The sequence below is a fragment of the Malus sylvestris genome, chromosome 16 (genome assembly GCF_916048215.2).
Source record: "Malus sylvestris chromosome 16, drMalSylv7.2, whole genome shotgun sequence".
Taxonomy (NCBI): domain Eukaryota; kingdom Viridiplantae; phylum Streptophyta; class Magnoliopsida; order Rosales; family Rosaceae; genus Malus; species Malus sylvestris.
In genome coordinates, this window is record NC_062275.1 from 38,284,466 (window position 1) to 38,296,610 (window position 12,145).

At 41.2% G+C, this 12,145-nt stretch overlaps 1 protein-coding gene and 1 non-coding gene across 2 annotated transcripts; one reads left to right on the plus strand and one right to left on the minus strand.

Annotated features, from left to right (window-relative positions):
• Positions 1 to 5,030: 5,030 nt before the first annotated feature.
• TRNAA-AGC (transfer RNA alanine (anticodon AGC)) lies at positions 5,031 to 5,103 on the plus strand. Its single transcript has one exon. It is a non-coding gene; the product is annotated as a tRNA-Ala (tRNA).
• A 208-nt stretch (positions 5,104 to 5,311) lies between these two features.
• LOC126606547 (uncharacterized) lies at positions 5,312 to 9,185 on the minus strand. Its single transcript, XM_050273946.1, has 9 exons — positions 8,698 to 9,185; positions 8,102 to 8,150; positions 7,931 to 8,009; positions 7,791 to 7,836; positions 7,592 to 7,690; positions 6,954 to 7,022; positions 6,528 to 6,873; positions 6,244 to 6,392; positions 5,312 to 5,996 (listed from the first exon to the last, which is right to left on the minus strand). The coding sequence occupies exons 1-9, from the start codon at positions 9,061 to 9,063 to the stop codon at positions 5,514 to 5,516; spliced, it is 1,686 nt and encodes a 561-aa protein (XP_050129903.1). The 5' UTR covers positions 9,064 to 9,185; the 3' UTR covers positions 5,312 to 5,513.
• Between the last annotated feature and the right edge of the window lie 2,960 nt (positions 9,186 to 12,145).

Here is a 12,145-nt window from a genome sequence, read left to right on the forward strand (position 1 = left end):
TGCCATTACACCCCAGTAATTGGGCATTTAATTCCCACTTTTTTTTGCTGTTATTGGTCTTATAAAGAGCCATATTCATCACCATATTCAGTTTCCACTTTTAATTCTTTGTCTACGTCAGCATCCTTATTCAATTCTCCACTTTTAGCACCATTTTGACTTATATGTCCTCAACTGAGCTCCAAAATATGATTAGCTTCACACTAACACAAAAAAAGGTAAAATGCAACTAGTTTAACTCAAAAATATCACAAAGGGAGTAGGAATGGATGGTATAAATGTATGAAATATATGATTTATCAAAAATAAGAACAAAAAGTAAGTATAAATAAAAAGATATTAAGACAGAAAAATTCAAGATAGAAGTACTCATCGGATTGTTGCCCCCTTCCACAAAGTGCAACATCTCCCCAGTTGACAGGTCAAACTGGGAAGCAGGAGCCATCACCAATGGAGGACAAGTTGAAGGAATAGAGGTAGAGCTTTGCCCGACTGAAGGTGTAGCTATTCCAACCTTAGCCTACAAAAAGAACAGTTAGGTATTAAAACTCTATGGTGATGGAAATATGAGTATAAATAGTGGAAAAGAGATATACCTCGGAAGGCATAGCCCGAGAAGGGTAAGCATGCGTTGGTCGGGCAGGCGGAGATGAAGCCTCGGGCTGAGTTGACCCTTTTCCTCTAATGTCGTATTTAAAAATACAAGTAAAGAGTCAGTGCAAATATTGAAAGAATGAAGGAGAGCGAGGCACTTAAAAGAATTGAACCTTTACCTCCAATTCCTTGAGGGTAGCATCAAGAACAGGCTTGTCTTTCTGATATAACTTTGCTCCCGATGGCTCATCCCTTGAGATGACAGTGGGCTTCTTGGTTGCTTGGGGCCTTAAACCTAAAAGAAATGGAGTTTTTCAGCTCTTAAAAACAAAATGCAAGTAAGAAGGAAAAGTTGAAACAAAGTTCACTTACTGAAGGTTTTCTGTTTCTTCCTACCCATGCTCACCTCAGCCACAGAAGCAGAAGACTTGAAGGAGTTAGCAGTTTGTGCCCTTGTTCTCTTCTTGGTAGAGGTTGCCCGTAGACCAAGGATGGAAAGCTGAGCTTGAGGTCGCTCTTCGAGCTTGGACTCTGAAGATTCTACCATCGTCACCCTCGTTCACCGTGTGGTCTGGGTTTCCACAACAGGCTCAACCTCGCTCTCTACCTCAATTACGGCTTCTTAAATGACAAAGGCATCCCCAGCCTCTTCATCCCGCCCGACGTCCATTTCTGCTGGGTTTCCTTGGGCTGCAAGTGTGAAGAAACCAAGGAAAGAATTAGAAATGGGCAGATTCATGAAAATGCCATAAAATTACAAGTTAAAGGTAAAAGGTACCTATCAAAAGGAGTTGATTCTTCTGATGAATCATTTCCTTCCAATCTTCAAGCTCATTTGGCTTTGGATAGGACTTGATGGATAGTTGCTTGAAGAGGCGGTCATGAGCTTCGCATAGGTATCCTCCATACTTCTTAGTCCATTTTGCTTCCCACTAAGAAGAAAAGCTTGAAGTGCATTTAAAGTTCAGGGCCATGGGCTTTCAAGCAACTGTGCTCAGTACCTTGAGGCTTCGTCGGATAGCTCAAAATGTGACTTCTTGTGGAGAGTGAAGACGATAGGAGGTACCGCAATGAACGAAGTCGAAGAAAGGCACCAAGATAGCTTGTCTAAACCCCCAACTATCTAGCACAGAAGTTGGGGTGGTAAACCTCCAACCCAGTCTGATAGCGGTCACTCCTTACTCCCCAAGCTAGGTTCCTTGGTTGAATACAACTGATAAATCTTTCTCTATAGAAGAGATTAGGGTCTTCTCCAAAGGAATCTTGAAAGGCTTGGTCAGAAAACCAAGGGTATCTCTTCACTGCTGAAGCTCCCCACTCCAAGTTTGCCCGAGTCCTACAGACTCTGAAGAAATAGAGACAAGCGAATGTAGAGTGATTGGTTGGAAAACATTCGGCTAGAATTCGGGCAGGAGCAACACCCTTGGGGAATTCAAAGTTGAGAGCCCAAAGCTCGAGGAAATACCATTGAAGCCAAAGCTGAATCATCCAAGTTAGACCTTTAAGGTTGGTTTCGAATGGTTCACCCTTGGTAATCTCATATAGGAGATTATAGAGATAAGAGAAAAGGAAATGACCCGTGGCCACATCGTCGAAGTTGTGTAGTACTTCTACTAGAGGGGTCTATTCAACTTTTACTCCTTTAGACTTATTTGGAAATGCGTGTTTATTGAGCCAGTACAGTAGAAAGTACATATGCTCTTGGTCTCTGTTGGCATTGGAGGAAGAGGGGCCAAATTCCTTCTTGGCAAATAAGATAAAACCCATGAAGGAAGTTCCATAACTCTTGAAAGTCGTAGAGTTATATTATAATTGAATCATAATTGAATCACGGGACCAGAGCTGCCCGAGCTCTTAGTGGTAGGGTGAAAAGAAGGAGCAGCCCAGTCATGGGTAACATCTACGACCCTACCCGAAGGCCTTAGCCTGAAGACTTGCACCATGTCAAGGATGGTAGGGGACATAGGGCCCATCCTATAGTCAAAATTGTTGGTACCCAAGTTCCAGAATAGGAATGCAGTTGTCAGTAATAACTCAGGCTTGGCATTGACCGTGGTCTTGGAGAGCATTATCAGCTCATAAATTCTGTTGTTCATCCACTTTTGCTTGAAGGTGGGCTCAAGCTCGTTGACCCATTGTGTCTATGCCTCATCCTTCATGAATGGGAGGCCACGAAGGTGGCTTGACCATTTAGAAGACGAAATGCCCGACTTAGCCTGAAATGGGTTAGGAGTGAACCATTTCTCCTTGGGTATGTTGCTTTCTACAACTACGGGAACCTAAGAAGTCTATGCAAACCCCAAGAAATGTACTCCTCCCTCCTCGAAGAAAAGTTCAGTATGCAAGCCTACCCAAGGGCGATGAAGGTCGTTGAGCAAGCGGCGCATGGTAGTAATTCCCTCATCAGTCTCACAGGTAGATTGAGTTCGAGCAACTTTGGGTGCCATTGGATGATTTTGAGGAGAAGATGGGAAGAAAGTTGGAATTAGGGGGCAACAACGAAAGAACAAGAGAAGTTTCTGAAAGTTCTTAGAGTTCTAGGAAGTTCTCGGAATTTAAAGGCTCGAAATGGCTAAGTCACTTTGTCGAGGAGTTTAAGTGAGGATTATATAGTAAGTGGTTAATTAACGATGGAATTCGTGGGTTAGTGCAAGGGTTTTAGTTAGCCAACGGCTGCTTTAAATGGTGCAAGTCCCGAGTAAATGAATGTGATGGTTATTTAATCATTATTAGCATCTTGGGTTGCAGACTTAACAATGATTAAAGGGGGCACTGTTTGGGTTAATATTTGAACATTGAACCTACATGGAGGAAAGTTCAAGGATGCTAACTAAAAGGGACTTGCCTAAAGCCTAGCACCAAGCCCAAAGGTAAAGTGAAGCCTTCTCAGCCAAGATACAAGTTGCGTGCTTACCATTGAAGTGACAAGTGATGAAGACTAACCTACTACCAGCCAAAGAACATTTTCTAGTGGCATTCCAAGTAAAAAAATGATGACTCACTACCCTTCAGATGCTTTCAGGCAAGAGCAAACTCACAACAATTAGGCTAATTGGCCTATCCAAGGAAAAAGAGGCCCCAGAGACAAGGGCACTTAACCAATCAAACAAACATACAAACTTTGCTCTCAAGCCAGATTTGCAACCAAAAAGTTATAATCAGCCCCGATCCCAGTCCTTTTCACGATAATTCCCTACAAAAGTTATCTTTTATCTAGTTTAAAAGCTCTGCTATTTCCCTTAGTGGTGTAGTATCGATTCCCTTGTGTAAAACTTATTTACCATCCATCCCTTTTTAGCATATAAACCTTGTAAGTTCAAAGAGAAGTGACTGCAAGAAAGTTCAACCTTGACAGACAATGTGAAATCTTGCTCGAAGCTCTTTGTTTGTTTGCTAAATTAGTAGATCTATTGCTTAATGCATTATCCAGCATGTATTCAAGTTATTTCCATCTGTTTTCCTATTTTAAGAGTCCCATTTGCATCTTCATCTGGTTAGTTTAATGGATATGTTTTCATTAAAAGCAATCTAGGACCAAACAAATGACTTAAGAGGATCTGGACTCCCTTCATTCGAACATACAAGACTATGAACTAAAAGTCCTTATTCACGAGGCAAGAAAAGAACTTAATGTGGACTTAACCCATCCACAACAATCCTTTGATAACAAAAAGTCCGAGTAACTTGGGGCGCAAGTAATCGACTTAAAACACACTTGTTCTACATCTGCTATACTGAGATAACATTGGCACGCCTAGCACTTAGTTTTGATTACGAGCCTCAAGGCCTACACCTAAGGCCTTACAAAGGCACCTTTCATAACTAACTTTGTCCTTTTCTTGTAGCACATCAACAAGTAAGAGCCCGACTACACATCCAAAGTGCCAATCCCTTGGGGAGCTGTGCTCAGGTCCGATGATCCTTCTCCAAAGAAATCTTTGCCACCAACAGCTTCCAACTCATTTGAATCAAATCTCAACTTTAGGACTTTTTTACTATGTCTGATTTTTTTACTTTCACTTTTTGGATTTAATTCTTTCGATTCGAACAAAATTAGTTGAATTGAGGAACAGATCTCTTGCTCTCTACAACTCTCCAACAAAAACAATGACTGTGGCTTTCAAGGTTGTAAATTTCACAAGAGAAGTTAATTTTTGGGTTTAATTTGTACTGTTAGTTCAAGGGAGGGATTGGGGGGTGGAAACAAAACATTGGAGATGTGGTAGTAGAAAGGTTATTTTAGGAATAATGGTGGGTGGGAAAATAAAACTTTTAATTTTTAATTCTTTATGGTTGGGGCCATAATAACGATTAACATGGATGGAAATATAGGACAATGGGATGAGCTTAACATCACTCTTAATAAATTGTGAAAGAAGAAGCAAATATGTGGGTTCTCATTTATAAATCTTTAAGTGACAACGTAGAACAATCTTGGGGATGTAGCTCAGATGGTAGAGCGCTCGCTTAGCATGCGAGAGGTATGGGGATCGATACCCCACTTCTCCATATTTTTTTGTTTTGCAAAATTTAATTTTTTGCTCAGATAAAAACTTGACTTTTTCTTTGACCCCCCAATGCCAATGCCAATGTCAATGTCAATGCCTCGTTTGGTAAGTTTATATTTGGTTGAATTAATTAATTAATTTCCTTTTCACCATTTTCATATTTCTTCAAACCAATATGCTCAGTTTTTGAAATGCGCATCCACATTGGATTAAAGTTAAACCAAAGAATTTTTAAAATAAAAATGATTAATCTGTCAACCGGTAATCATTCCTTGAGCCAATCAGACACCCACCTTGATAATATATTTTTAATTAGAAACAAAGACAAAATAGAATCCTCATCTGTTAATCTAATTCCATTAATCCCCACTGCTTGTATATACGCCCCCCGCTCCGACACCCTCACGGTGGTCAAAGCTGCAAAGCTAAATCCGGCTGCGGTTGCTGTTGCTGTTGCTGGTGCAGACCCATTTGAGGTGAGCCTGCTGCACCCAGTTTGACGTTCAAGCCCGAGGGGAATGTATAAGCAACATGTTTATTGTGTAAGGATGAACCATTCCACGATGCTTCCCCACCAAGCACGTGGCTACATCTCGGTCCACTTGAAATTTCTGACAATCTGGCTTCGTCTGAGCATAATGTACTTTGAGGTACAAGTTTGTTTGTGTGGTCATCGGATGCAGGGTTGCTTTGAACCCTCTGTTCCCTCTCACGGACTGAAAACGGTTGCATCCTCCATGTCTCATTTTCTCCTATCCATCCTGGACCAAACTTGATTCCAACAGGCAAAACACTTGCAATTTTCTTTGAAGCAACCTTCCAACCAACAGGTCCAAGATTTGCAGCAAAACGAGCTAGACTCCTTGCATAACCATGCTCAAATTGTAGACCTACCTGGTTTATATGTTGAGAAAAAAAACAATTAAACAAACACTAAGAAATTATGTTATACAAGAATCACATCTTTATACAAGTCCGACAAATATACGTATACATGAGCTACTGTCATTATACAGATTTATGAAGACATCTATTCACATGAATGTTTTCTATTTTTCTAACAGCAACCCCTTCCCCCATCACTGAATAATTCCAGTCTCCCATTTAGAAAATAATACAAGAATGTTCTCATTAAACATACCGCTACAAGTTGCTTCCACTCTCCTTCACAACCAGAAAACATTGATGGCTCATCACCAAAAGCCAGAGCTTGTGTATAAGTGTCACGTCTGTTCTCATCTACTGTAAAATGTTTCTTTCCATACTTTAGATCACTCCTCAATACAGAAGCTGCAACCCAAAAAAGAAATAGAAAGGGTCAGCATTTGTTAAATAAACTAAGAGAACCAAATAAAACTTGGAAAAAAAACTGAAACTGAATAATGAGTACAAATCAGTGAAGCAGATGCAGTTGAAATAACGTACCTGGAAATTCATTCTCCCAGCCAGGCAACCAACTAGCACCAGTTTCACCACTAAGAGACCCATGGGGGCCCATATTTAATGCATCAGAAGACCTGAACTTATGGGGAGCAGGCCGTCTTAGATTGTATGTGCCGGACAAGCTAGGATTCTCTCCTCCAGAAGCAAGAGTAGTTTCTGATACAAATTGAGGACCTACACGATCAAGTGGAGAGCCTTCAATTGATTTTTTCATGCTCTTGCCAGGTGGCCTGCCTCTCCTCGCAATTTTTGGTTTCGGATCACCATCTTCGTTTACTTGCCTCAAATTTTCGAAGTCCTTTTTTGCAAGCTCTTGTATAGATCGTGCCTAAAGACATAGTCATTGTTAACCATCAAACATGGTGAGATTGACTAAATAGGAAGAAGTGTACGTTGGACGGGTCAAACCTGTCGAAAGTAAATAGTGTCTGGTGCATTATACTCCATTGCATTTGAACATATCAAGAACACATCTTTCTGCAGAAATTAAACATTAAGTCTCAAATTCCTGTCAAAGTTACTAAGTTAACAAAAAAAAACAAACTAGAAGTAGAGCACAATATATCAGAGTTTAGTGCACCAAGAATAGTGAATCACACCATTTCACTATTCCTAACGTTCCAGTCATACATCAGGGTGCCAAAGTAAAAAATGTTTAATAAAATAGACCAAGGCCAATAACTTGAATACCGAACGGAATGATAAGTTGCACTATGTTCTCAGTCCTGGATTCATTTGCCTTCTTTGACTAGCAACAGGCTCAACTTGAATTAACATGCCTTATATTACCATAATTGACATCTTTGTAATTTCCAAAAGACAATAATCTCTGGTGTACTTATCAATCATTCAAAAGCCACATCTAGGAAACACTCGTACATAAACCCTTCATTTATTTCTACAGCCGGTGGGAGGGAGAGTGAGCAGGCAAAGGAGATGAGAAAGAGAAGCGGATGCAAGTTGAAGGTGAAATTGAGGCAGCTGTGGTGGGTGAGTGTGCGTGTTTCAAAACTGAAACCTAGCAAGAAAAAGATCATAATACAAACCTCAAACTGCTCCAAGTTGGAGTAAGCTCCCTGATCTAGTTTCGTCCTCACGGTTCCAAAATCCATTGGGTTTTGAATGATTTCCTGATAATCAGGAAGCTGAACAACCAACATATTCACATCAAACCATGAAACCGTTACTCGTAAAACAAGCCAATATCAGCACCAGAAGAAGCCATTTCAACATTAGAAAACACACCTCTTCTGGATCAACGGGCTCAGAGAACACCCCGCGAGTGTCCTTTCTGCAAGAAAGTTGAGACCAACGAGTGAACACCCATGGTGTCATTTCAAAGAGTCAATGAAAAAGACAACTACTTTGGAACCTAAGACACCTACTTTTGAAGCCTATCAAGGATGAACACCAGCAACTTTTTGTCTGGCAAAGGTGTCGTGGGACCGGATTCCACCTGCGACCCTGTCCACAGAAAAAAGTTGACAGTCATTAGAATTTAACCCCCAGGAGATACCTTTTGAGGCAAGACTTGCGATTGACTAACAGTGTCGTACCATGTAATAAACTGCTACTGTCTGTCGCTTTCAAAATCTCTTCACGCCTCTGCAAGAAACCATTAACACCAATGTCACTGCTAAATTTACCACTAACACAAACAAAACATAATTAATTTATTATTTAATTTTCTGCAATCATTGGAAAAGTAAATGAACAAATAAATCAAGAAAAGACAAACTGGAGCTTTTCCAGACAAGGTGGTCTGCGTCTTTCTATGGTACCATTTAACAGATGAAGAATTTAAATTAGGAAATAAAGAAAAACTGCCCAGTCTCCAAATATATCAATTAATTAAAATTAAATAATGTCCAAACATGACAAGTCAAACGCCCCAACGACTCCACTCCGCCCCCCAAAAACAGCTTCTGGTTTTCGCGCGAAAATCCCTAAAAGATTCTAATTCCCAAGATAAAGCAAAAATGAATAAATTTCATTACTTTTTTTTTTCAAAATTAAGCAAAATACAAAGAAATTTCATCACTTTTCTCAAATTAATAAAAAAAATCTAGGGAATTAAGTGCAACAACGACATGGGTTTGTGTTTAATTTGAGAAAAGTAAAAGGGTTTTGGGATTTGTAGTATGATGATCACCATATGATTAGATCCGTGGTGGACGGTGCTGATCTTGAGAGCGGCCTCCGGATCCTCACCACCCGCGTTCGAATCGGAACCGTAGGCGCCCGAATTAAAGGGCGACAATGTCGGAGTCGAATTGGGATTAAAACCGAGGAGGGGCTTATGCTTCTTCTTTGCGCGCTCATCGTCGTCATCGGCATCGGCAAGGGAATTGGACGGCGGGGATGAATCGAGAGGAGTAGGGTTCCGGCGTGTGGATAGACGGCGAGGGTTTGGGCATTGGTCCTGCTGCTGTTGTTGGAGGAGGGCGCGTTTCTGGAGATCCAGGAGAGAAGGACGACCTTTCTTCTTTTTGGTTGGAGGATTATTCATCGTCGTCATCGGCCGGCGTTTCTGTTTTCTGATGCCTCCACCTCGCCCCGCCTCGCCCTCTTCACCTACTATTCTATTCAATCTATAATCTTTCTTTCACTCTCTGGTTCTAAATTCCAATTAAGCTACTTTTTCCCTTATTATTTTATGAAACTATTATTACCACTTCTAAAATCTTATTTTAAGTTTCTCATAAATCTATTTTTTTTAATTATATAAAATTTGAAATGCAAAATTAGATTTTTAGAATGCAAATAATAATTTTTTTTATTTTTTACTTTTTATTAATTAATTTTATTACCTTATTTTATTTTTTTGGTAAATACTTTTTTCTTTGTGAAAAAATATATTTATGTGTTTTCGTAGACATCGAAATTTCGATAAAATAAATATTGATCAATAATTAAAATTTTAACGTTCACGTGTCACGTAAATTTTACACATAGCATGTGACTCAACGAGAAATCGAGAATCATCAGAAAAGTCATCAAACATGACACGTGTCAACACTTGGCAGAAATAATTTATTTCATCTGATTATTTAAATCCAAAAATCAAGTTTTTGGAATTCTATAAATAGGAAGCCAAGACATTCATTTTAGGGGACCAATTCATAACCATATTCACCTCACACCAAAACCTTGAAGATTTGAAACTCCAAAGCTCACCAAGCAAATCCCGAAGGATTAAGAAAGCTCTATTTGTTCTTCGTCAAATCCTCATTCAAGATCAAGCCCCAACGACCCTTGAAGAACTTCCACTAGTTCAAGATCAAGTCTCAATGGCCCTTGAAGAAAGTGTTCATCATTCATCATCCGTTCATCCTAAAGATCAAGCCCTGACGACCCTTTGGATCAACAACATCAAATCTACCCATTACAAAGATAGAATCAGAAGCTAAATTTGTAGAAGAGATTGTAACCCCTAAATCATTAATACAAATATTATTTTGTACACGTGTTCTTGTCTCGTTCATCGCAGGAATTTCGGTGTTTACAAATTTGGCATGCCCGGTGGGACCTTTCTCTACCTCTCATCTCAATCTTTGAATCCACAAAAAGCACAAATGGCATCAAAGAAAGCTCAAGTTGTTCTCGCAACCAATGCAAGGAACAAAAGTGTCATCACCGTAGGTGGTATCACTTCGAGCGTCACAACTCGAAGCAAGGCAAGAGCTCTTTCTGCCACCTCTTCTGCCTTTGCATCAACTCCGCCAAAGGAACAAGAGCACCTGAGGCACGAACCTGTGATCACCCTGGCCTCACTAAGAACGCCAAGGGAGGAAAGCCCAAGGAAGTACTCTAGTTCCATGTTTTCCGATGCCGACTCAAGCGGCAGCTCAACCATGCAAGTCATGACCACGGAAGCGACCTCAATCGATGAGCAGCTGGCTCATATAAATGAAGCGATCGCAAGGCTAACACGAATTGTGGAAGAAAAAGACTCACAAATCGCTGCACTCGCTAACCAATTAGAGGCGCAGCAAGACGATAAACCCGACCTAAAGGGTAATCCACTAAAAAGAGAAGCTGGCAAAAAAGATGAGCCTCCGATGGAGAAAGCCAATGTGAAGTCGGAGCCAGACCAAGCAGCGGCACTCATGGGATCTCTTTCTATCCAGCAGCTACAGGAGATGATCGCCAGCACCATCAAGGCACAGTACGAAAGAAGTTCACATGACTCCGTACTATACTCAAAACCCTATTCTAAGAAAATTGACGCTTTGAAGATGCCGAGGGGCTATCAGCCACCAAAGTTCATGCAGTTCGATGGAAAGGGAAACCTGAAACATGTCACCCATTTCATTGAGACCTACAACAACGCGGGGACAGAAGGAGATTACCTCGCCAAGCAGTTTGTACGCTCGCTGAAAGGAAATGCCTTTAAGTGGTACACGGACGTAGAGCCTGAGTCCATTAACAGCTGGGAGCAATTGGAAAGGGAATTCCTCAACCACTTCTACAGCACCCACCGCAGTGTGAGCATGCTAGAGCTGACAAGCACGAAGCAATGGAGGGATGAGCCAGTCGTGGACTACATCAACCAATGGCGCAATCTAAGCCTCGACTGCAAGGACAGGCTCTCGGAGATCTCTTCAATCGAGATGTGCGTTCAAGGCATGCAATGGGGATTACACTATATCCTTCAAGGTATCAAACCACGGACCTTTGAAGAGTTAGCCACCTGTGCCCACGACATGGAGTTGAGCATTGCTCACCATGAAAAAAAAAAACCAATCACCAACTTTAAGAAGGACAAGGTGTTTGCCCCAAATGTAGATAAAACTGGGAAGAAGCCCGCCAATGAAGCTTTTATTATCAACACTGCGCCCATCAAGACCTCTTCCACGCCTATCAAGATCTCCTCCAAAACCAAAGCAAAAGAGATAAAGAGAGGTGAGCCTCCTCGCACCCAAGACAGGTACAAAAGCACCTTGAAGGAATTGGAGCAGAAGGCGTACCCTTTTCCTGACTCAGACATGGATGCAATGTTAGACGACTTGCTGGAAAAGAAGATGATTAAGTTATCAGAATGCAAGCGCCCTGAAGAAATCAATCGCGTGAACGATCTTAGGTACTGCAAGTACCATTGTATCGTGAGCCATCCTGTTGGCAAGTGCTTCATCCTCAAAGAACTCATTATGAAGCTAGCACAACAAGGGAAAATCGAGCTTGACCTCGAAGACACGGCCGCAACACATACTACTACAATTGCATTTGGATCCTTCGATCCCATGCCTCTCCAAGCGACACCTGACCATTCCTATCAATGCTTAAGTTGCACAATACCTTCTACGCAACCATCGCCGGGGGCAAACGAACAAGATGCACATATCGATGATGAAGAATGATGGACATTCGTGACCTACAAAAAAACAAGGAAACCAAAACCACAAGCCACGAGACCAAAGGTGGAACAAGGGAAAAATGACTGTCGCCGCAACAGTAGGAATCCCAAAAGAAACATGAAAGCTGTTAAGCCAACGTATGCTAGGGAATCTATGGAGCAAGAGCCACGCATTCCTATCTCCTTTCACGAGTACTTCCCGGGGGACTTCTTCCAACAGTGCACTATCGCTACATGTCACATG

Excerpts from the sequence above, each read along its gene's own strand:
- LOC126606547 (XM_050273946.1), bottom strand. The coding sequence starts at position 9,063 with ATGACGACGATGAATAATCCTCCAACCAAAAAGAAGAAAGGTCGTCCT. Across the intron at positions 8,010-8,101 it reads CAGTAGCAGTTTATTACATG|GGTCGCAGGTGGAATCCGGT; the intron begins GTACGACACTGT and ends TTCTGTGGACAG. Across the intron at positions 7,837-7,930 it reads ATCCTTGATAGGCTTCAAAA|AAAGGACACTCGCGGGGTGT; the intron begins GTAGGTGTCTTA and ends ACTTTCTTGCAG.